Source organism: Monodon monoceros, unplaced genomic scaffold (genome assembly GCF_005190385.1).
Source record: "Monodon monoceros isolate NGI ecotype Baffin Bay Population unplaced genomic scaffold, NGI_Narwhal_1 Super_Scaffold_1, whole genome shotgun sequence".
Classification (NCBI taxonomy): domain Eukaryota; kingdom Metazoa; phylum Chordata; class Mammalia; order Artiodactyla; family Monodontidae; genus Monodon; species Monodon monoceros.
Genome location: NW_021703765.1, coordinates 79,981,255 through 80,006,141, shown reverse-complemented (window position 1 = coordinate 80,006,141; position 24,887 = coordinate 79,981,255). Strand labels below are relative to the sequence as shown.

Sequence of the window (24,887 nt, the reverse complement as noted above, 5' to 3'; positions counted from 1 at the left end):
TAAAATGTTGAAATGACTTGCCAATTTGGAGGTGGAGACAATGTCCCTAATATGGTGAGTACTTGCCTAATGTTCCAGCCTCATTTTGCTCCACTCTGCCTTTTCGTTCTACACGCCATTTCTTCAGACTAGGACTCTTAATTCCACCCCCCATACTCACCACCAACTTTGCCCTCCTAACACTTCATAATTCAGTTCAAACCTCAGTTCTTAGATCCACTGACTCCCACAGAAATGTCAAATTTTTTACATATCCATTCCTGTTTTTATTTCACATATCTATTTATTAATATGATGAATACCCATCAACATCCACTTTGACCCAAGAGCGGGAACATGTATGTTTATTTTTTGTTTCTTTCTTTTGCTAGCCTGTACCCTCTATGAAAGCAGGAACTTCTCTAGTTTGCTCACTCTTACACCCTCAGCTCCTAGAACAGTGCCTGGCACATAGAACTCGGTAAATAAATGTTATTGAATGAATGAGTGATTGAAGGAGAGAAATCACCAAAAGCTGCAACAGACAAATCTAAAATAATCTAAGGTCAAGCTAGTTCTTCATGACAAAGTGAAACAAGCCCAGTAAACTGAAGTAGCTTCTCCAAGATCACAACGGTAGTCTGTGGCAAAACTGGAGTTCCTTATTCACCAGGATCTGTGATAAGCCGTACATCGTGCTCTGATTTTCTGCAGCCTTAAATGCGTAAGAGACAACTCATATTGTTGTAACACGTTCTGATGTAGTTTGGCTTTCTTCACGTTAAAAAGGATCAATCCCAGTATGCAACGCAAACAATGAGTTAACAGTCGATTAGAGACCCATATCCAGCATGCCTTGCTCCCGAGCAAACTCAGAAGTGGGTATAAGAGACACCATTGCATTCTGGGAGTTGTAGTCTCACAGGACTGGCCCGCCTATTATGCAGCTTCAGCGTTCTACGTTTGGAGGAAACCGTACTGGGTGGCTTAGGGCGGCCGGAGCCCTAGAGAGCGGTGCCGCCCAACAACCTTTGCCTTCGACCGGGGGGGCCAGCTCCGCCTCTTCTCGTATCTTTCCCATAGCCCAAAATGGCGGCGGAGGTGGATTTCGGCGACCTAGAGCTGTTCGAGGCGTTTGACCACCTAGAGGAGTCGACTCCGAAGCCAGTTCACACCCTCTTCAAGGACGACGACGGCGACGAGCAGGACGAGAATGGGGTCGGCGACGCAGAGATGCGGGAGCGGCTTCGGCAGTACGAGGAAACCATCGAGCAGCTCCGCGCCGAGAATATCCTTCCCGCTCGCTGGGCCCTGTCACTGGGGAGTGTGGTGTGTACCGTCCCCGGGAGGGTGCGGGCGGAAATTCCACGAGGCTGAGAATCGCGGGCTCGGGTTGCATAAGCCGTCCCCGAGGCCTCGGCGCAGACATCTCCCCTTCTGGGATCCGTATCCTGGACCTTATTCACTCCTCCCGCCCCCCAATCTGGGGCAGGTTTTTAGCGTTATTCCGGACTCTTTCAACTGTTCAGTTGTAGACTCTTCACTTCTCTTCCCCTATTTGGAGTCATTATCCGATCTCCTTTTTTGGAGCCAAGCTAAAGTTGTTGCAGTCAAGTTATATGTTAGGAGATACCGGATGCTTAGACCTAGGCGCAGATGTGTCTTTAGGGCGGGGCAAAAGTTAGTGGTGCTAGGATGTGCAGTTGGGGGCGTTAAGGAGTCGAGGCATGCAGAGAGAAATGGTTAATTGCTTGATGAACTTCGGGGATTCATTTTAAAGTTCTTCCACTTTGAAGTAGCTTCCGTGGTTAAGGGCCATTGCAAACCCCTAGGGAAAACGCGCAAATAAGTTTCCGTTTGCGTTTAGTTACATGTTTACAACCTTTCTAGAAGTGTTACTATGTTTATTTCCATTCTTAGAGAATTTTTGGTATTTTTTTGTTTGTAATATACATGCAAGTAATTTTGGCTCAGGTAGTTTTTCTAGTGTAAAAACCCCTGAAAGTGGTTGGTAAATCATCTTTTAAGGTTTTCGAAGTCATTTTTTCATAATGCCGTTTTCCTCTACATTTTATTATGAAAAATTTCAAAATACAGAAAAGTTGAAAGGATTTTACAGTGAACATTCATAGATTCCATCCTAGATTCTTCAGGTCTTAACAGTCTGTTACGCTGCATAACTTTTTTGGTTTAGTCTGTTAGTCTCTTTGAACTACGTGCCCCTGCCTTAGAAATACCATGTTGGAAGGGATGAAAACTCTATTTTAGTTTTTAGATACCTAGCCCTGCAACAAAACAGGAGGTCAGTAAGTGTGTCATCCTCAAAATATTTGTCTTTTAACGTTTATAACATATGTTTATAACATTGACACCAAAAGTGAGGTTAGTAGTTGAATTTTATGATCTTCGTATTTCTATTTAATGAGGGCTTATACTCCTTAACAAGTAATAACATCAAGAACTTAAAAGAAAATTGAACATTCTGACTCGACCAAGGTATGAGATCTTGAATTTGCACCATAATGTCCTTTATTTTTTATCCTGACATTAATATTTAATCACAGGGGTTTTTTTTTTGCAAAAAGGGTGTTTAGGATTTTTGTACCATTTTGTACTCAAGAAATCATCGTAATGATCTTTTAATTTGTGAGGGTAAAATTTGAATTCTCACAACTGTATTAAACTTTGAAAACTGACTTATTGGGTGAAAATATGTGTGAAACACAATTCAGAAGTTTTTGACTTAATGTTCAGAACAGGCAAGTTATCAACCTAGCTGTTGCTATTCAGCGAACATTTCTGGTAAGTTAGAATTCAGATTACAGTATTAATCTAGCTGAAGATTTATTTATACAATTAAAATGTGTTCATAAATAGAAATAATGCAAGATGCAGCATTTTAGAAGAAGAGATGGTAGTTGCTTTTGAAAAAAGTACAGTGAGTAAATTTGCATTGAGGCATCTGATTTTAATAGAAGATTAAATGTTGATATTTTTGTAATTTATTCAGTAGTCACTAAATTAAAATATTTCCTAAAGTACAAATTTATTACACAGAATGGTATGTTAAGGCTTTCAGAATATGGGGTACACTGATGCACCTTCACATGGAATTTTTTGTCCCTGGTACCAGCTGAATTAACTGGCTACACTGGTGACTAAAACTTTAAAATTTTAGAATTTAACATATTTAGAATTTAGACATATTTCAGAATATGTATAAAGAATAACTTCTCTATGCCCTACTTTCCTTTCTCTATGTGAGCACACTTTGTAGATCTACACTTATTTTTGGTTAGGTAGTAAACATATTGAATGTAACTAGGATTCTTAAAAAAAAAATCACAATTTTTATATATGTAAAAATATTTAGATAAGCATATGCTTTGTAATAGAGTTGTTCATTTAAACATTAAATATTTATTTATAAGGGGGTTATAATCACCTGAATTCAAATGATTACAGCATCATAGGCTTTGCCAATTTATAAGAAGCAAGCATTAGTATCCTGAAAAAGGAAAATATATATATATATATTTTTTTTAATTGGTGCCCTCCGCATTGTCAGACTGACAAAGCTTTCTACAGAACACCAAGGAAGAAAAAAAATAAAATTATTTAGATAAAACTGTACCCTACATCTCTTGATTTAACCCTTATTTTTGGAACTTTCATGATCAGGAGTGTCTCTTCTTTTTATCCAGTAAACATTGTGGGGCGTTTTTTTTTTTGTTTTTTTTTTTCTGTTTTTTCTTTATATGATGAAAATTTTCAAACATAGAGAAAGTGGAAAGAATAGTACAGTTAATACCCATATTTTCATCACTTAGATTTAACAATATTTTGCCATATTTCCTTCTTCTAATTCCATATACATATTTTACCCCAAATATTTCAGCATGTATTTTTTTTTCTAAAGACTTTCATGTTACCACAACACCATGATCACGCCTAATAACTGGCACGATTTCCTTAATAACATTCCCAACCAGATTCAGATTTCCCCAATTGAATGTCTTTATTGCTGATTTCTCAAACTGAACTCCAGTCAAGGGTCATGCAATTGCATGTAGTTTTTAGAAACATGATGTATTTTTTAAAACTGAAGTTTGTGCAAATTGAAGCAAGTTTCTGGGTGTCTTCATATTTAATTTTATTTCTCTACTTGATGTGGGCAATTCCACATACAGATTGATTTATTTCACGTGCTGTACAGGTAGAAGGATTTGAGGCAGGTGTGGCGGAATCAGATTCAGCTGCTCCCAGGTTACCAAAGGGATATATAGCAGATTTCCAGGCTGCAGTCTAGTTCTGTTTTTTGCAGTATTTCAAAGTCAAATTCAGGAATGAGATACTTTTTACATCTCTACTTTAAAATTTTGGATTTGAGCCACTTAGTGCAGTGTGCTCTGCCCTCCAGAAAGAGTCTACCCATTTATTTATAAAGTGTTTCAATTTCCCATATATTTCTAAGCCAAATTCACTGATTCTTTCAGAAATATATTCTTGTAACCTGCTTTATTCAATTCCTGCCTCCCCTCAATTTGTAAACAAACAGCCGTTGGGTAAAGAAGCTTTTCGGTTGAAAGATTAACTGTAGTTTTTAATTTTTTTTGCGGTACGCGGGCCTCTGACCGCTGCGGCCTCTCCCGTTGCGGAGCAACAGGCTCCGGATGCACAGGCTCAGCGGCCATGGCTCATGGGTGCAGCCGCTCCGCGGCATGTGGGATCTTCCCGGACCGGGGCACGAACCCGTGTCCCCTGCATCGGCAGGCGGACTCTCAACCACTGCGCCACCAGGGAAGCCCAGTTTTTAATTTTTCTATGAAATATTTTTAAAAATATGTAATGTAAAATATACCCCTAAAAACTGTTAAAGTGGGTAAAACTGGAGTTCTTTGTGGTTCTTGATCTTATTTGTAAAATATTCTATGATCTTTGGTACTTAAGAATTATAAAGATTCAGTGTTTATATAAACATATGCAAGTTTTACTTTAATGTCTTCTAAGAATATGTTTTAACTTCTGTTTTAGTGGAATATTGGTGAACAATACTAAATTAGATGGACCTTTATTTCAGATTCTATTTATGAACAATGTTATTTCAAAGTAAGTAATTTTCCCTTTCCTAAATATTATGAGCTGATGTATTTATGATACAATGTCTTCTATAAATACGCTGTTCTCATTTTTACTTTATATACCATCTTTATTCTTTTACTTAAAATTTATGGAATCATGATAAGAGTGAGGACATTAGAGTCATATAAACCTGAATTTGAAGCTGGACTCCTCTACGTTCTATATCTGTGAACCTGGACAGGTCACTGACCCTCTCTGCATATCAGTTTCATCACTGGAAAACAGGACGCTAATAGTAACTACCTCTTAAGTAGCTAAATGAGCACCTGTAAGAGCCCAATAAATAGCCTCAAATAAAAGTCACCGCTACCACCATAAATAATCTTAACCATTTCTCTGCCACAATCAGGGAACTAAGTTTTCCCTGTTGGCTATCTTCAAAGCTTACCCACGTGATTTTTTTTTTCTTTTTAATAGCAAAACTAGACCTTTGCAAGCCTTCCAGCATGCTTGGGTCTAGGATGACTCAGTGCATTCCTGCAGTGCTTGCTAGAATGTTCTGACATGGTTTGAGGCCTTGACCTGTCCCTTCCTCAGAGCATGGTCATAGACATTTCAGACACCTGCTTGCCCCCTTCGGTGTCACTTAATCATATTGTTATCTTAGGCGCCGGGCAAGGTAAAGGGACCGTACATAGGGTGTTACCTGTGTGGCAGGTCCATTGGCTACTTCAGCTCAGCAGAAGCAGAACCTGAGGCTCTGGGAGGGTGGAGCAGCCTGTGGTGAGCACAGGAGCAGCACGGTGCTGGGCACGTGGGGCTCCAGCGCCGCTGTCACCGTCCGAATCGGCCTCTAACTCAAGCCCTTGGCAGTCTTAATGTCAGCACTGCTCACCTGGCGTTGTGCCTGCAGAAATCTTACAATGTCAGAGCTAACGGGACCTGATGGATCAAGTCTGTAAATAGGAGGTTGGCTCTTTTGGCCCCTCCTGAACCGAGCACTGAAGAATATTTGATGAACGTGGTTCTTGACCTGGAAAGCTGGGGAAAATAGACCTCAGTCGTTTTTCTTGCATTGCATTTTGGTCTTTTTTCTCCAGTGTAATATTTACATAGGTGTTTCCTTATATGTGCAGAGAGGGTGTCTGGGAGGAGGATGTGGGATAGCTGAATGCACTGATTATCTCTGTGTTGCAGAAATAAGGGGCTGAGAGACAGGGTAGGAAGGGAGCTTTTCATTATGTAACTCACCCTTTTAGTTCTTTTGAATTTTGAACCATTTACATGTATTATATATTCAAAAATTAAGTATGTAAAATTTATTTAAAAAATCCATTTAGTCTTTGCATAAGTATTTGCCAGCTGTTACAGCCTAGGCACTGTGTTAGGTTATTGTAATCATTTTATTAACTTGACAGCAATGTATATATTTTTCCTAAGGAATAGATTCCTGAGTGTTACAAAGAGTCAGTGATTTGACACACTCTGAAAAACAAAATAACAAAATTTACACATGACATCTTCTAAAAATGCATAAAACTCAATCAAGTCAATGTTTTACTCTGTCTGGGTTCTGACCATTTTGTCCTCTTTATGCAGGCAATATCATCAAGAAATAGAGGAATTTGTATCAAATTTAGTAAAAAGATTTGAGGAACAGCAGAAAAATGATGTGGAAAAGACTTCCTTTAATCTTTTGCCCCAGGTATTTCAAACTTAAGAGACTTTAAGATTAGTAGGTTATGCTTTTCACTGCCAATTGTTAGGCTCCAGGGATCCTCTTGAATCAAAACCAGAATGACTGTTGAGATTGACTCTTCACCTCCCATCCTGCAGCTGGGCTTCCTTCTCCACAGCCTGACCAGCGCAGCCACAGGGTTTTCTTTTGGATCACGGGTGCTTTTCTCAGGGATTCATATTCACACCTGGCTGCGCTCAAAACTGAAGCCTTTTTATTTTCCATTCCCTGACTTGGACACGTGGTTTGGGGAAGAAAATTAATTTTAGGTCAGAAAAAAAAATCTCTGTCTCTGAGGTTTATAAAAGATGGATTCTTTTTATCTAAAATGAACAGGTTCATATGTTATCCTTTCTTTCCCTTCTACTTGTTTTAAAAATCAACAGCATGCCCAAAGAAATCTGAGAGATTACACTCTGAATATTAGGGCATGAGTTTACCTTAAGAAAATCAGAATTATGATTTCTGGGCTTTTTTTTTTAATTAAAAATTGAGGTAAGTAGGTCTCTCAAATAAGGATCTTTAGCTGTTTATCCTCAGAGGTTGGAGAATGGAGTATTCTAATTAATTAAATATTTTGTTTATCACCTTTAGTTTTCACCTATCAGATATAATTTTTAAAGATTCACGGAACAAAATACATTTAACAATGAAAACCATACTGAAAAAAAAAAACCCAAAACATATTGAGTATTATTTAATATTTGATTCAGGAAACACTTCAGAATTTTGTAGTGGCTTGAGGTCTGTAAGGGTTGTAATACAGTATTGACCAGTAATATCAAGTTATATATTATTTTAATCTTTGATTATCTGATTTCAAGGTAAAGTCTGTCTTGTCAGTTTAAGTGTTGAAAGTTCCATAATTAATATTTGTTAACACAAAGGTCATAGTGTAAAAATAATTTTTAAAAAGTCATAGTGTATGTTAATGCTCCAGAAGATACTATCTTTTATATATCTTTTTGACTTTCCCACTTGGGAGATTTCTTTCATAAACATTCCTGCCTAGCTTAACTTCTCAACTCACCCCAATTATGACAACAATGAATTCAAAATTTTATATACCTTAATGGTATGTATTAGAAAATAAAGTGTGTTCAGATGGCTAATACTTGAAATTGAAAGTTGTTAAAAATTGGTTACCTTTTGTAACGTGTGTTTCTCTTTGTCTTAGCCTTCCAGTGTTATGCTAGAAGAGGACCATAAAGTAGAAGAATCCAGTGCTGTCAACAATAAGGAAGCTTTTAGTGTAAGTTTGGACATTTAAGTTTTGAATTCTGCAGATGTGTTTCCTATCCTATGTCCATTGGGTGACATTTAAATGATAAAATGGTATAGGCATATGTCGTCAGACGATCACACATTCTTTCATTAAATTTGTTGTAAACAACAGTGTAGGCTTCAGCCTCTAAATACCACAGTTTGCTTTTTAATAACTATTTCATTGTGGCCTGGGGGCACAATATATATACTTTGGAGGACTTTATTTTTCTCTTGACTATCCTCTCTGTTCATCTTCTTTCCTTTCTTTCTTTTTCTTTTTTTAATAGATTGGTTTTTTTTAGAGCAGTTTTATGTTCACTGAAAAATGGAGTGGAAGGTACAGAGATTTGCTGTGTATCCTCTGCCCCCAGACGTTCATAGCCTCCCCCACTATCCACAGCCCCTACCAGGTGGTACATTTGTTACAATTGATGAACCTACATTGACACATCATTATCACCCAGAGTCCATGGTTTACATTAAGGTTCATTCTTGGTGGTGTACATTCTGTGAATTCGCACAAATTTATAATGATATGCATCTACCATGAGACTGTCATACAGAGTAGTTTCACTGCCCTAAAAATTCTCTTTATTCCACCTATTCATCCCTCTCTCCCACCTCTACTCATTTTTAAGAACTTGGATGAAGATATAGAAAGCATGCTTGTGGAACTTAGAGATGGATGAAGCTGAGAGGGATATATAGCTAATATAACAGGTGGCAGATAGGAAGTGTTAAATGTGGACAGACTACAATAGTGGGTGAAAAACAGAAGACGATTTACAGGGATGAACCTACATTTAGCCCTTTCAGTACCTATGCAAAATTCAGCAGTGTCAGTGCAGTGTAGTGGTGTGATTTTGCAACTTAAAAATTTTTAAAGAAGATGGTGTAATCCTGGATTCCATTAAAGGAAGACTAGTTTTCATGTTCATGGAGTATTGTGTCCCATTGATGTACCACAATTTAGACTAAATTAATAAGTGCAAAATCCCCCATTTCCAGGCAGGTGCCACTTTAAATCCCAGAACCTTAGAGTTTAAAAGGGAAATGAAGTTATCTAATTCAAATTCAGGAATCTTTCTTTAAAGTGCCCTTAGAGCATTTTGCTCTTTTTTTGAGTCTTTCCAGTAACTTGGAATTCACTTTTTTAAAAAATGAGACAAACCACTTCATTCTTCACACCTGTGATAGAAATTTCCACTCTCTAAAAGTTGAGCTGAAATGTGCTTCTTGGACTCAATCCAATCACTGGTCCTAGTTCTTCCACTTGACATTTATAGGGTGATCTAAAACGATACCTTTGCAAATATCAGCCTTTATCACATTTGTAGAGATGTGTACATACCTTGTAAATCTTTTCAGTAAGATCTGTGGGCTCTTCATCATCCCAGCACCCCCATGTCTTTAAAATTGTGGAAAACTGAAAATAGATTGGATATAGATGATTTTAAGGTGTTAGTAATTTTCTTAAGCATGACAGTGGTATTGTGATTTGTAGAATGTTCTTATTCTTAGAAGGCTCATACTGAAGTATTTAGGGGTGCAGTGTCATGAATAGAGTCTGTAGCTGGTTATGTGTGGAAGCTAGAACCTGGGAAGGAAGTTATTGTATTAATCTCGAGCTGGAGAAAATAGTGACTTAGACTAAGATGATAGTGGTGTCGACTTACTTTTTAAAAATGGCTCAGTAAAAAGTGTGTGTGTGTGTGTGTGTGTGTGTGTAGAGATGTGCACACAAAAATGTCAGTTAACAACTGTTGAATCTAGATGGAGGGTACATGGGTGTTCCTTGTACCATTTTTTTCAACTTTTCTGTAGGAAACTGTTCCCAAAAGTTGGAAGGAAAGGAAAAGAGTGATTGGGAGGAAAGGAAGTGGAAACAATGACTATATAGATACAGACAGCTGTCTGAGGATCTTGCTGCAAAAGGAAGCAAAGAAATGGGAAATTGGAGGGACTATAAGAGTTGTTGAAAAGATTTTGTTTTTTAAGTCTGGAGAAAGTGCAACTGATAGTAGTGATCCAACAGGAAAAATTCAGTGATCTAGGCAACAGAGGGGAATTCAGTGATGGAGATCTTACTTACACATCAGAATGTGGCTCCTTTAACTAAGGAGTTGATTATTATTTCTAATAATTTCATCCAGAAATAAATTGTTAAAACAATTAATCATAGTCTTACATTATTTAATGTCTTTTTTTTTTTCTGCTTAAATAGCAATATTTTTTGACTTGTTTTCTGCAGGTTGTAGGAAGTGTCCTGTATTTTACTAATTTTTGCCTTGATAAATTGGGGCAACCGCTACTAAATGAAAACCCTCAGCTTACGGAAGGATGGGAAATACCCAAGTATCCTACATAGTGAATGAAGATCTTTATGCATCTTGCCATTAAGTTCACCTTTAAAAAAAAAAAAAAACCAAATTTTGCAGACTATGATAACTATTCCTTAATAAAACTCACTAAAGGTACCAGCAAGTCTTCAGCCACATTGTTTCTCTAGAAGGGCAAGAAATACAAGTAAAGGCAAAAAGGTTTGTGTGGGGAGTTGCTTTTGTTTTCTTCTTTTTTAACCAAAACCATGAACTCTTTTAGCTTGAAAAGTTAATATTCTTTATTGCTAGATTACGATAAATAAACAGATTAAACTAGAATTTCAATATATAGACATGTTAAATGTTTAAGTCAGTTATATTGGAATTCATTGGTTCACTCCTGATGTGCCTGGGTGGGTGGAAAGGTATAATTACTGCTGTCAGTTTGATTGCTGTCTTATAACCATCTACCCCTTTCCAAGTTACCTAAAGGAAAATATGATAATCTGTTTGCCTTGGTTCTTCTATTATTAGCCACTGACAAAACTCAGAGGTAACAGATCAGTCGGGAACACAAGGGTTCTTGGTTAAAAGACTTGGTCAAAAGTACTGTTTGTTTAAGTCACTAAGCACAAGAAGTGAAAGTGTACTCATTTTTGCAGATAATAATTGGCGATCTACATGCTTTCTTGTCTCTGATACACGTTGCTGTCATACAGAATTTTGTTGATTTGCTTTTATATTTCTATTTACATTATGAAAATCTTTGTTTTTTGACCAAATAGGCCAAAGCCTCACTGTTTCAATTGTGGTTCTGAAGAGCATCAAATGAAAGATTGCCCAATGGTAAATTTTTCTCATATAAAAAAAAATCTTTGAACCAGAGCTTTCTAATGTTTTCAATACATCTGTGGCATTGTGTGATGTGAAGAAACTTCCTGTCTTTCCCATAGTCCTTGATTTTGAAATCTTTCCAAATTTATACGTAAGTTTTAAAGATAATAGATTTAAAAAAAATAATAATTTATTACAGTACTCTGTATTTGAGATGAATAAAACATTATGCGGGTTCATTTTTAGACAACTTATTTTCAAAACTTTATGTTATGATAGTACCAAGGTAATACGAAATTAAGGGACTGCTTCTCTTCTTTGCTTATTTTCCTAAAGTATCCACTCTCTTTTATACCTGTCCCTTATGCATTAAAACTGAAATAATCTGTGTGCTTGACCTAGAAAAAGTGCTTATATTTATTTAATTTCTGAAATATTTCTAAACTGCTCGATACCATTCTTTCCAAACACATTACGATTTAGCCTCGGAATGCTGCTCGAATAAGTGAGAAGAGAAAAGAGTATATGGATGCCTGTGGTGAGACAAGCAGTCAGAATTTTCAGCAGCGATACCATGCAGAAGAAGTAGAAGAAAGATTTGGAAGATTCAAGCCAGGAGTTATTAGGTACCTCTGTCATTTTATCATAGAATGTCATTTCTGCTTCCCTATTATTTGGAACGTTCTGTGGATCTTCAGGGTAATAATCAAGATATAAGTGTTCTCTAGCAAGGCTCTATATAATGTACATCAATTAATCCAAAAAGATTTATTGGAATTTTAACTATGTGTTTGATAGGCACTGTGCCACAGGCGTGTAATATAAGACACAGAAGAGTTTTAAAATATCAGACCAGTATGTATTTTCATCCAAACAGGAATACAGTATTTTTCTTCCTCTTTTATTTTTACTCAGTGAGGAACTTCAGGATGCGCTGGGTGTGACGGACAAGAGTCTTCCACCTTTTATATATCGAATGCGCCAGCTAGGATACCCACCAGGCTGGCTCAAAGAGGCCGAACTAGAGACCTCAGGGCTTGCACTCTATGATGGAAAAGGTATAGTATGTTCAGTTAGATAAGTCAGCTTAAGTGTTCTATCTTTTTCTTTTTTAATTAAAGAATCACAGTAAAATAGGGTGGGAATGGCTGGCTTATTTAGTGTGTGCTGAGTTAACTAAAAAATATCTTGATGGTGTTTCCCTTGTTTTACAAGGAAGGAGCTAAAACTTCAGTGAGAGTTATCAGATGGTTATCTGGACTTGCCCAGTGACTACCTAGCAAGGTATTGGTTCTCCAGCTAGACCTCATAAGCTCTTGCCTTTCTCAGTAATGGTAACAGAAATATATCCATCTCTGCCAGGAGACCTATAAAAATTTGAATAAATAAACCCTCCTATGATCTAGAACTTCTCTTAGGTACCTCCTCTAGAAAAATATTCACACGTGCGCACAAGGAAATGTATGTATATAAAGATACTTTTTAACATTGACTATGATACTGAAAAATTAAAAACAACATTAAGGCCCTAAAGGAGAATGGCTAAGTAAACCGTGGTAGATCTGGGGGGGTGGAATCCCTGCAGTATTTTTAAAAATGGAGTAAATCCATGGAGCTAACGTGGCAAAATCCCTATGCAATACTGAGTTTAAAAGGCAAGTTTCTGGATGACTTAATATTATGATACCATTGATCTTAAATTTAAAAAAAAACCCACACGGATGAAACAATGCTCTATATTTTCTATGAGGAGTTATGTTTGTAAAAGATATTTTTGAAAGATCTTAACCAAGAACCACCTAGGTTTCAGGGTTTGGACTCATAGAGGCCTTCCCTGACCACTTTATTTAAAGGTATCTCTCCCGGGCTTCCCTGGCGGCGCAGTGGTTGAGAGTCCGCCTGCTGATGCAGGGGACGCGGGTTCGTGCCCCGGTCCAGGAAGATCCCACATGCCGCGGAGCGGCTGGGCCCGTGAGCCATGGCCGCTGAGCCTGCGCGGCCGGAACCTGTGCTCCGCAGCGGGAGAGGCCACAACAGTGAGAGGCCCGCGTACCGCAAAAATAAATAAATAAATAAATAAATAAATAAGTAGATGTGTCTCTCCCATGTTTACCCACCTGTTCTGCCAGTCTTTATCACTTCACCCTGTTTGTTTTCTTCATGCCCTGTCACAATTTGTATCTGTTTATTTATCATGTAGCACAGTGCCTGGCATCTGGTGGATAGTAAATAACTTTTTATATAAAAAATTTTAAAGTCCTAACCAATATACAGCAAACTCAACAGTGGTTATCCCTGAGAACGAAAACAGGATTGGGCTTAAGATTTTAGTATTATCTCTAATGCTGTACATTTTTTAAAAATGAGAGTGTTTCTAGATATTACTTAGGTAATTAAAAATAAAAATAAAAAATTTAGAGACTTCCCCGGCAGTCCAGTGGTTAAGACTCTGCACTTCCACTGCAGTGGGTGCAGATTCGATCCCTGGTCAGGGAACTAAGATCCCACATGCCGCGCAGCACAGCCAAAATAAATAAATTAATTAATTAAATAAAAGCTAAATAAAAAATTTACCAACCCCCCCACCTCAAGTGGTACCAAAGAATATTTAGCACAGCCTTTTTTTTTTTAATTTTATTTAAATTTTAGTTTTTTATTTTTGGCTGCGTTGGGTCTTTGTTGCTGTGTGCGGGCTTTCTCTAGTTGTGGCGAGCGGGGGCTACTCTTTGTTGCGGTGCGCGGGCTTCTCATTGCGATGGCTTCTCTTGTTGTGGAGCACAGGCTCTAGGCACGCAGGCTTCAGTAGTTGTGGCTCGCGGTCTCTAGAGCACAGGCTCAGTAGTTGTGGTGCACGGGCTTAGTTGCTCTGCGGCATGTGGGATCTTCCCGGACCAGGGCTCAAACCCTTGTCCCCTGCATTGGCAGGTGGATTCTTAACCACTGTGCCACCAGGGAAGCCCCAGCACAGCCTTTTAATATATCCCCAAGTCATGCTGACATTCAAATTATCATTGCTCCTGCCACTCTGTAGGTGCTTGCATTTCTGTTTTCTCTCTCTCTCTCTCTCTCTCTCTCTTTCTTTTTCTCTCTTTGTTTGAATAGAGATTCTTTGGACAAAAGATTGTAGATCATTGAGAGCCTCTTAAATCTCTTTTAATCTGTAAGTTCCCTTTCTTGTTTTTAACAAAACTCTGTATTTTGTCCTTTTGAGTTTTTGCCGGTGCATCCCCATGGTGTTATTTTAGCATGTTTCTCTGTCCCTCTGTTTCCTGTGAATTGTAGTGGAATCAGTCATTGGTGATCATTGCCTATATCTATCTGTTAATGACGGGTGACACACTGGTTATATTCTTACTCTTTCATTACTTGGCTTCTTATCCTGAAAACTTATATAAAGAGAAACTTCTCATCAACTATTTGTTTTCCTTAGGTATATAGACAAGGCAAAATAAAATGTTCGATTTATTTAGTACTTTTCAAAATAATGAAGTGGTTCCTAAGTATCCTTCAAAAACTATTCTCATCTGTAAAGTGGTTTTAATAGTATGTACCTCTTAGTGTTGTTATGAAGATTAAGCGAGTGAATACTTGTAAACTGTTTCAAGCACTATCTGAAAAGAAAGCACTAGCTCATACACAGTGACCACTATATAAATGTTTATTGAATAAAGAATTGGAATAGAGGATTAGGCAAATCAAAGACCAGTGCAAAACAGACTTTTCAAATAACTCATGGAAGGACTAAAGTTTCCAAGATTTTAAATGTTTATTTTTATCCAAATAATATGTCCATGTTGTTTAAAGATTCTGATCTAATGGTTCAGACAAATTACAATTAAAGCTATTCTCGGAATAATTCTGTGGTCATGAATCTAAGCTCTTTCCAGGTCTGCTTTTGGTCTGGAGAGGGATTTATGTGGGCATCTAGCAATATTAAGCTTTTTGATGGTCTGTAATAGATGGTGCTGATGGAGAAACAGAAGCTGGAGAAGTACAACAAAATAAAAGTGTCACTTACGATCTCTCGAAGTTGGTAAACTATCCAGGTTTTAATATATCTACTCCCAGAGGAATTCCAGATGTAAGTGTTTTGGTTTTTTATTCTTCTGGGATGTGACATTATTTATGTAGATTGTTCAAAATGTTAGCTTATGTAGCAATTACTGTTCCATAAAGAAGTAAATGTGTTACTTTTGTGTTTAATTTTTTAATTTCCTTTATGTTGATTAGAATATTAAGTGAAATCTTGAATTCATCAAAAAGAAAAAAAGCCCACAGTTTTTTCCAATTTTATGCCCTAAGAAAAGGAGCTAAAATAGAATGGTGAGATTCTATAAATCTAAAACTATTCTAAAATTAAAAGATTATTTTTTTAAAATATGGGATGGTTTGAAGCAGTGTTATAGGTTTTACAGAATTAATTGGGAAGTAAATTTCTGTCTTTAATAAATCTAAGTATTACTATAACTTTTTCCTACTCTTCCCTCTTCACCCCCTCCCCAAAGTAAAATTTCTCCTATACAAGAAAGGTTTGCTACACTTAATCTTTTCCAACTTTCATCTTACGTTTCAGGCTTTAACAACTAAGTATAGTAGTGGTGATGGTGGTGGCGGTATTTTAATAAAAATGCATTCTAGGTGTTCTTAGGGATTGGGCTTCAGAGAAACAGCCAAAGGTCTGAACTTACAGTCTAGTGAACAGATACAAAGACGTGTGTAATTAATCAAGGGCTGAGTTGCATGTACAGACCATCAGTCCCTCTGGAAGTGGGTCCAAGTACCAGCCCACACCAGAATCTCCTTGGGGTGTGCATTAGAAATGTACATTCTTGAGCACCGCCCCTGCCCCCCCTTAGACTTAACTTAGTCCCTAGAACCTATAGGTTTCACAAGAGCCCAAAGTGATTTCTACTGAGAACCACTGTTGAATGTGTTACTGGCCATAAGAGAGAAACAAATGATGTTGAACCTTCAAGATTATTGCTCAGTTTGGAAAGGGAAAGAACAGAAGACAGAAGAATCAGCATGAGTGAGAGAGTTAGGAGAAGGGAACAGTTAACAGTCCCGTGAACAGCGCTGGTGCGTCAGGAGGGGGGCGGGAGCCAGCCAGGCCGAATGAGAGTCTGCGTCATTAATGCCTGTAACTTCTTCTTGTAGTAGGTAGAACCTTTTTGGGCCAAGCGATTTTGTCAAGTAGTCTTTTAGTGTTCAGTCCTGATCATTTTGCAGGCAGAGTTGGGTTTTTTTTCCCCTTCAATGCTCCATTATTTTCATTAATTTCCCCAAAAAGGAAAAGTCACATATGAAGCAGAAATGTAATTTGAGACCTCCACTTTACCTCCTGTCAGCAGACTATTCAAAGCATGACGTTTTCCAAATACATACTTATTTTTCTCTTCTCTTTTCATCATTAGGAATGGAGGATGTTTGGTTCCATACCAATGCAGGCATGTCAGCAGAAAGACGTGTTTGCCAATTACCTAACTTCTAACTTCCAAGCGGTAAATAGATTTTCAGAGTGTGGTTTATAAAAATGTATCGCGTCTATCTGAGGAATTTTGTAACTCATTAGGCATCTTATTGCCTTTTCTCGCTTTGGATATAAAGCACTCTGTGTTTTCTGATGAATCCAAAGGAAAAAGGTAACTGCCTTCACCAGTTACCTGGACTTAGCTCCAGATTGGTTTTCTACATCATATTTAAGTGAAGGGATGGGGTTCAATTCTTTGTTGGACCCGCCTAACTTGTGTTCAGTTTGGTTCTCCGTTAGCCGAGCGTGAGGTCCAGCAGCAAGAGGTCTTCGTCTCTGCCCAGGCCTAGTAGCCCAAAGAAGCAGAAGAAGGAAGGCAGCTTGGCAGCCTCGCCCGCCGACATGGAGCTTGACTCGGGTAGGTTTCATCCCGTGGTTTTGATTTCTTTAGAAAGTAGGGTGAATTTGTACGCTCCTGAGTTCTATAAGAAAGAGGAAGCTGTTTATGAGCACTAACTTTTCTTTTATCCTCGGATATCAGAGCATCTCCACTCTTGCTGATCAAAGCTTGGTGTGAGAGCCAGCTGGGCAGCCGACTGGGTACCTGAGCTAGACAGACCTACCCACCCAGTCCCAGTGGTTCTGGACCTGGACCGGCCCCTCTGGTGGGCAGTGCTTTGAGACAAGCAGTGGAACATGCTCCCCTTTGGCAGCTCCCGAGAGGAAGAAGGGCAGAGCTAAGTCAAGCTTTCTCAGTTACTCTTCCCAAGTGTATAAATCCACTAAGTCCCTCCTCCCTCCAGGAAGGAGAGACCAGGAGGAAAGTCCGTCCTCTCAGAAACCCAGGAGGGAACAAAGGCCTTGCCCTCTGATACTCCCCCAGCCTTTTGTTCTCTGAACCCTCTGGGTTTACCGTGGAACCTGTGGTCACGCGGGGTTGTGACGATCCTTTTCAGCAGATCAGCAGTTATCAGGACAGTCATGCTTCCGCCTTTCTGAGTCCCCGCTTACCCCACTACCAACCACCACTCCTTTGGGTTTCCCCTTGGGACTACTGATGAGCAGTTTAGATTTTGCCCCCAGAAGGCTCTGGAATGGATCAGCATTTTGTGTTAATTGGATAAACTCCAAGTCCACTCTGAACCTAAGATGAAAACTCAACCCTTGTTCTGTTTCCCGTCACAAACCACGCCCCTCTACTCTGGTCCCATGTAGCATGTCGGATGTTCTGAAAGTGAAATGAACTGGCAACATTAGGGTAAAATGCATACAGATGCTCTAGTAATAAGAGGCCAGCAATGTAAATTGCCTCAAATTTGAATGGAGACCTCCCCACCCCGAGTACCCATTTTCAGATTCCCGGGGAGATTTTATTTTACTTTATTTTTTTGGCCATGCCACACGGCACGCGGAATCTTAGTTCCCCGACCAGAGGTTGAACGTGTGCCCCCTGCAGTGGAAGCACGGAGCCCTGGCCACTGGACTGCCGGGAAGCCGCACCCAGGGAGAATTTAAAGGTTGCAGATTAAATCACCTTAAATCCCCAGATTGAATTATTTTGCACTAGCAACTTCAGAGTCCAAAATTAAAGCCTCCAAACCATTTTCCCCAATTTTTTATTCTGCTTGTTCTTACCACAGGGGTCTTGATACCTGAGTAAAGTTCACAACCCGGATGTTTAGCACCTACAGCCTTACTTCAATATCTAGTCTCACTTTTAACAAGGCCAAAGAGTTCATAGGAAACAGAATTACAGCCTTTGCCACATACCTATGAAATTTTGAAAGCAAGCAGTTCCCCAAAACCCAAAAGCAGTTGTCCCAGACAATTACATTCCCAGAGCCCAGCACTTCCCAGTGTTATCAAAGGCCACAGCCAAGATTTCTGAGTAAGGGCAAAGATCTTGGTTTCTCTCTCTCTCTTGGTGCCAGTCATCTGACTCCACCACCTGGGAACTTAGGTTGGAAGAAATTTCCCCATAAGAAGAGAATTTTGGTTTTAGGCACTTAGAGTACCTCTGAGGAAAAGACACCGAGCTTGGTATTTTGAACCATTTGGGATGTAGTTGCTTTCTCTCGAGGTCTGGGAATGTGCGGTGGTGGCAGTCCGTAACTAGGTCCACACACTACGTGCAGGCACTTTCAGCCCTGTGCTGGGAGCTGCTGCTTCTGTTTCTTGTGAGGGAATTTCTGAGGCCTAGGAAACCTTCCTCTTAAGGGAAGTTTCTCTCTGTTTGTCTGTCTGTCTCTTTCTCTTTCATATATAATTAACCAATCAAGAGCCAGCCTAAGCCCATATGATGAAGTGAGACTCAAGAATACAAGTTTAGGGGCTTCCCTGGTGGTGCAGTGGTTGGGAGTCCACCTGCCGATGCGGGGGACACGGGTTCGTGCCCCGGTCCGGGAGGATCCCACGTGCCGCGGAGCGGCTGTGCCCGTGAGCCATGGCCGCTGAGCCTGCGCGTCCGGAGCCTGTGCTCCGCAACGGGAGAGGCCGCAACAGTGAGAGGCCCGCGTACCGCAAAAAAAAAAAAAAATCCAAGTTTAGTGCCTCCACATTCCTTCTGTGACTCTCAGTCCACAGTGGAATTTGGGACAGAAGATCTAGTGCTAGTTTTTGCCTAACTCGCCCTGGGATAAACGGTTCAATTAGAACCTCTTTAGTTCTCTGTAAGACAGACAGAACCTTTGCAGAACAAAGATTATTTACCCCGGGTGCCTAAAAGGCCTGAAATGCCTTCTTTCCACACTATATATCTGGTCTCTGCCTCGGCCACACTTCCTGAGGACTCAGCTGGGCCCCTACCCTGAAGCCTGTGCCTTAGTTCGCTAGATCCCCCTCGCCCTGCAGTCTGTAAGTGAATTATTTCATCAGCTGTGCCTGCTTCCGAGCCTCTGCTGCCATCCGCTGAGGCTTCTGCCTGCCCGCACACATTTGGTAAATGTAGTTCACGGTCCCAGACCACCTGCTAAAGGCTCCTCTGGTCGCAGCCATCAGCAGAGGCAACTGGTTTTGTTTACAAGCGCCTGCCTCTGTGCAGAAGCTTAAGTAAGCCTCTGCCTTTTTAGAAACAGCAGCACCTCTAAAAGAAGCCACCATAACATGCACTTACCTGCTGAGGACAAAGAACCCCGTGACAAGAGCTTTCTTGCCCAAGCCACAGACTTAAAAGATGGGCTAGTGCCAGGATCAGAACACTCTGACCACGTGTAAAGCTCAAGGCCTCGAGCCACATGTCTTGACCTCCATGTGTCTTCCCACCCCCAGTCCATCCTTCTGTTTGTTAAAACATGTTGTTTTCCATGTTCCCTCTCAGCACAATGAATGTCAGCGTCTTTGAGGGGGTGAATAGCAACCCCCTTCCCTACCCTTGTTCTGAACAACTTAAGTGATCATTCAGTGAGTAGTAACAGATCAAATTATCAAGGCCAGTTATAGGGCTGCTTCATGAAAGGGCCGAGAGGGTCTGCTAACTGAACTGGGTTGGCTTATGGACACCCTGATAAATGGTCCTAAAGGCAGGCCCTTCCCACCCCAGAACCACCGCAAATCCCCCTGTCCCCAGCTTCTTCCTGCCCTGCAGGGGCAGAACTCTGTAAGCCGTAGTAATTCGAGTGACTTTTGTCGGCAGCTCATTCCCAAGAAGAAGAAACAGTGAGTCAGTGTAATTGCCATTTTCCTGTGGAAAATTTTATTAGCAAATCATGTGTTATAAGTGAAATGGATTCCATATTGCAAACCTGTGGGTAGAGTGATTCAGCTTGGAACTGTGAAGTATAACTACCTGAACATCCTGTTCCCATTTAGCATTCTTATGTTAATAGTGTTTATTGTGATATTTTGTGCAAAATGAAACTTGGGTTAAACTGTTATGTTTTATTCTTAAAAGCACAAAATACATACGTTGTCAAGTAGTTCACCAGCTTTGCCATCCCTTCTCCCTGCCAGCTGCTCCTCTGTGCTCTCTGCTGTAGCCGGCAGCACCCGTGCTGTCGCAGCTCCCGAGACTGAGAGATGCCATTCGTCTGCAGCCGCATCCACCCGTAATCGTGGCTTTCCGTTTCTAGCCAGTTACCGAAATCTAAACACTGTCTCAGAAATTGCCTCTTCGTTCGGGCTTTTTTCTCTCACCTGATTGCTCTTGGCGCCCTTATGACTGATTTTTTTTTTTAATCCTTCCTTTCAGCTTTTTTATCCATTCTTTGCTCTTCCGACTGAGTTAACGTCTTAAACTCTGAGTGACAGTGTATTACCCTCCTCACAGATCTTATTGCCTATACAGTAAAGTTCAGGCTGGTTTTGCATAGGCTTTATGATTCTGTGTTATGCAGTTGACTTTTCCAAAGTTTTTAAACACATAGTGTGTTTCAGACTCCTCTGCTAGACCCCGAGCCCAGGAAGATTAATAAGACACAACTGCTACCATTAGTTACGGCTCTCTGTCGCCTAGGATCGCAGATGTGTAAACATCATTTTAATATAAATGTGGTGGCCTGTAGTGATACATACAGAGGTTAGTATCACAGAGCTGGTTACCAGCTGTAATAGTGGCACCAAGGAAAAACTGAGCAGCCGCGCTGGATAAAGTCATAGCCTCTTCCCCAGAATGACTTCGAGCTGCATCATGAGGGGTGAATTCAGAGACTTACCAGGGCCATGAGAAGGGTTAGGGCATCTGAGACAGTGAGAAGTGCAAATACAGAAGCACAAAGCATCACGGCACACTGGTCCAACAACAGTGTGGCAGCTGGAGTCTTTTAAACCAGGCAGTAAGAAATGACACGGTGGAAATAGGCAAATTCTTGGTTGTGAGAGCCTCTAAGGCCCAGAGGAGATCGGACTTCTTCCTGTAGGTGATGGGAAGGCACTAAAGAGTTTCTCATGAGATGGAAGTGTTATTAGGACCAGATTTGTGTTTTAGAAGGACTGATAGTTTGGAGGATGAATATAAGGAAGAAGAGTCCAGAGGCAGGAAGGACTCATATTCCTGACAAACGGTAGTGGCCCCAAATAACGCAGCGCCTATGACAGGCTGCAGGAAAGGGTGGGCCCCAGAGAGCCAAGGACCTGGCGTGGGCAGAAGGAAAGGGGGAGGACTGTCTGATGACGAGCAGGTTTCAGTTTTGGAGACTTCAGCAAGATGCCACCCGTGGTGCTATTAGCGAGCTTAGCAAATAGGGGAAGAGTGTGACTTGTAGGGAAAGATCCTCTGTTTTGGACAGGTCAGATCTGTTGTGTCTGTGGGATGTACAGGTAGTGAAGGCCAGTGACCAGTTGGCTGTATGAACCCACAGTTCAGGCGAGCAGTCTAGACTGAGGGTACAGAATTGGGAGATAAGCCAGGGACCCTCCCGCCCTGCCAGCTCCACTTCATATCCTTCTGCCTCCACCCACTCTGGAGTCTAGGCAGCTGAAGTGCCAGCCCAGTTTCCTACTGTGTTAAAGTTTTCCCTCGGTTAAAGTTCCCGGCGCCAGAGATCCTGACCTTTCCCCCTGCAGATGTTCTTTTCAGGTGGATTGAGGACATTAAGTGATGGTCACGGTATCTGAGGATCCAGTTTTCCCCTCTTGAGCCAGTAATTTTGGCCAGTGAACCTCTGGATTCACCTGAGTTCAAATAATAAGTGTTCGTAAAACCAAATAAATGCTATATGACAACTCAAAGTTTCTCAACGTCCTCATTTCAGATGCAGAGGTCCCGCACGGGTCCCCGAGCAGTGAAACTTTTCAGTTTCAGCCCCCGCTGCCCCCTGGCACTCCTCCGCTCCCCCGGAGCACCCCTCCACCCATCTTCACGCCTCCACTGCCCAAGGGCACCCCGCCACTCACTCCCAGTGACTCACCCCAGACCAGAACGGCATCTGTGACTATGGACGAGGACGCACTGACTCTGGAGGAACTTGAAGAACAGCAGAGGCGGATCTGGGCGGCCCTCGAGCAGGCCGAGAGCGTAAACAGTGATTCTGATATTCCTGTTGACACACCTTTAACCGGGAATTCAGTTGCCTCTTCACCTTGCCCGAATGAGCCTGACCTCCCTGTCCCAGAGGGAAAAACATCTGAAAAGCAGATGTCAGATGAGGCTGAGGTACCAGACACCAGTACAGAGAAGTCGGAAGTTGAACAAACCTCGAGTCCAGATTCTGAGGCTGCCTTGCCTGGCCAGAAAGAAGAGGAAGAGCCGGCTCAGGTAGACTCTAAAGGTGCTCTTGACAGCGGCAGGGTCGAGTCAGACTGTGAGGTCAAGAATGGAGGCAGCAGCCCGAAGCTCCTTCAGGCGGACGCCAGTCCTGGAACAGCCACTAAAATCCATAGCCCCGTCCCTGACATGAGCAAGTTTGCAACCGGAATAACGCCATTTGAATTCGAGAACATGGCGGAATCTACTGGAATGTACCTCAGGATAAGAAACTTGTTAAAGAACTCGCCCCGAAACCAGCAAAAAAACAAGAAGGCTCCTGAATAAACTGCTTTTGACATAGCACCAAGAGCTATTTAATTATAACTGCATTCTGGTAATTAGTACTGAGTGGACAGGTAAAATTATTTTCCTGTTTGTCCCTCCCATGTTAAAAGAAGTCTATCTAGGGCTTCCCTGGTGGCACAGTGGTTGAGAGTCCGCCTGCCGATGCAGGGGACGCAGGTTCGTGCCCCGGTCCGGGAAGATCCCACATGCCGCGGAGCGGCTGGGCCCATGAGCCATGGCCACTGAGCCTGCACGGCCGGAGCCTGTGCTCCGCAACGGGAGAGGCCACAACAGTGAGAGAGGCCCGCATACCGCAAAAAAAAAAAAAAAAAAAGTCTATCTAAGGCTTAACTGCGGTCTGAAGTCAGGCCTCTTTTAAAGAACAGAAAGACTGAGCTTGCTGGTTTACTATATTTTATTCTTGCTGATAAAACCTTGGGGGGTGGGACGTAGGTAGGAGCTGGTTTAGAGATAGTCTGTTAAGGTTTATACTATTTTTGGATTGTGTCTGTCAAGAGTGATGGTTTTTATCTGTCTTTTGTACATTGTTTTCCCTTTCTACATTTTGCTAATTATCCTGTATGTAAGTTTAATATATCACTTTTTAAAAGAAAAAATTCTAACCATTTAAAGTTCATATTTCAACTGTGTGAACCAAATGAGAAAAATCAGGGATGAGCAGCTTTATCCCATTTCGGGTATTTTTGTAAGTGATTTACATGCATCAGTTTTAATAACACTTTTACTTTTTTGTAACTTCATTCTTCATATAAGCTTGCTATACAGGTATGTTCATCTTTGTGTACAAAGGTTTAATAAATTAGCTTTCATATACATAATCTGAGACTTTGAATACAAAAAAATGATTCACAGTTAAATAAGTATATACAACCTTGTAAGTTTGGAAGTAAATTTTGTGGTTGCAAAAATTAGTGGCAGCAAAGGAAATAAAGAAATTACAAGTTTGGGTATTTTCGGTGGATTTCAGCCTTAAATGTAGAAACAGCAGGACCTTATAAAGTAATCATTTTGAAAAAGATAAATGGAGGGCAGCTAGCCTTTGTACAAAAATAATTTTCTAGATTTGAATCCTGTGATAATTGTTAAAAACAAAAAGTAGACATAAAAAAATTGTGTTTAATTGTCAGATATATCAGATAGAGCTGAAACTATGTTTTTTGTCTTTATGTGGAATGCCATTACATCTTTATACTCAAGTCCATGAAAATAAACATTTAGATGATCTTGAATGATTCCTGTTAGGTAGTGTTATTCTCCTCACAGGCCGGCAGAGAGAGCAAAATATAACCATTTCAGATTCGGTTTTCATTTTGGGAACTTGAGAAACCAAATTAACTGGGAAGAAAAATTATACGAAAGAGAGAAACTTATTTTCAAGCCCCTCACAGAATGTGCTAGAAATTGAATAAAATGTTTAATACTTTTGGCTTTTTTCTCTGAGTCGAAGACCATAATAAAACATCTTTTACAATAGTTTACATAGTGCTTTTACGTACATTATCTCACTCAACGTTTCTGTCAGGTAAATGTCTTACCACCACATTATGTACATAACCTAAGGAAACTTCAGCGGCATAGAGAGGTCAAAAGGACTTGTCAGCAATTAAGAAGTGGTTGTTGGGATTTCCCTGGCGGTCCAGTGGGTTAGATCCCTGGTTGGGGAACTAATATCCTACGTGCCACATGACACAGCCAAAAAAAAAAGTGGTT

The 24,887-nt window shown here is 40.5% G+C and overlaps 1 protein-coding gene and 1 non-coding gene across 4 annotated transcripts; both read left to right on the top strand.

Moving 5' to 3' along the window:
• The first annotated feature begins 1,053 nt into the window (after positions 1–1,053).
• Positions 1,054–24,316, top strand: ZCCHC8 (zinc finger CCHC-type containing 8). 3 transcript variants are annotated; one of them, XM_029226589.1, is made up of 14 exons: positions 1,054–1,267; positions 2,433–2,475; positions 5,014–5,088; positions 6,661–6,766; positions 7,977–8,051; positions 10,317–10,420; positions 10,540–10,605; positions 11,172–11,232; positions 11,704–11,846; positions 12,136–12,278; positions 15,180–15,301; positions 16,635–16,721; positions 16,991–17,108; positions 22,378–24,316. In XM_029226589.1, the coding sequence occupies exons 1-14, from the start codon at positions 1,069–1,071 to the stop codon at positions 23,154–23,156; spliced, it is 2,121 nt and encodes a 706-aa protein (XP_029082422.1). In that variant the 5' UTR covers positions 1,054–1,068; the 3' UTR covers positions 23,157–24,316. The 3 variants fall into 3 exon arrangements, with proteins under 3 accessions (XP_029082422.1, XP_029082432.1, XP_029082441.1); XM_029226599.1 differs by having other exon boundaries at positions 1,176–1,267; positions 5,060–5,088; XM_029226608.1 differs by lacking the exons at positions 1,054–1,267; positions 2,433–2,475; positions 10,317–10,420; positions 10,540–10,605 and having other exon boundaries at positions 5,078–5,088.
• On the top strand, positions 5,552–5,686 carry LOC114902511. Its single transcript, XR_003795525.1, has one exon. It is a non-coding gene; the product is annotated as a small nucleolar RNA SNORA9 (small nucleolar RNA).
• Positions 24,317–24,887: the final 571 nt, after the last annotated feature.

Coding starts and splice junctions, on each gene's coding strand:
- ZCCHC8 (XM_029226589.1), top strand. CDS start 1,069: ATGGCGGCGGAGGTGGATTTCGGCGACCTAGAGCTGTTCGAGGCGTTT. Junction 12,279..15,179: donor TGCACTCTATGATGGAAAAG/GTATAGTATGTT, acceptor GGTCTGTAATAG/ATGGTGCTGATGGAGAAACA. Junction 17,109..22,377: donor CGACATGGAGCTTGACTCGG/GTAGGTTTCATC, acceptor TCCTCATTTCAG/ATGCAGAGGTCCCGCACGGG.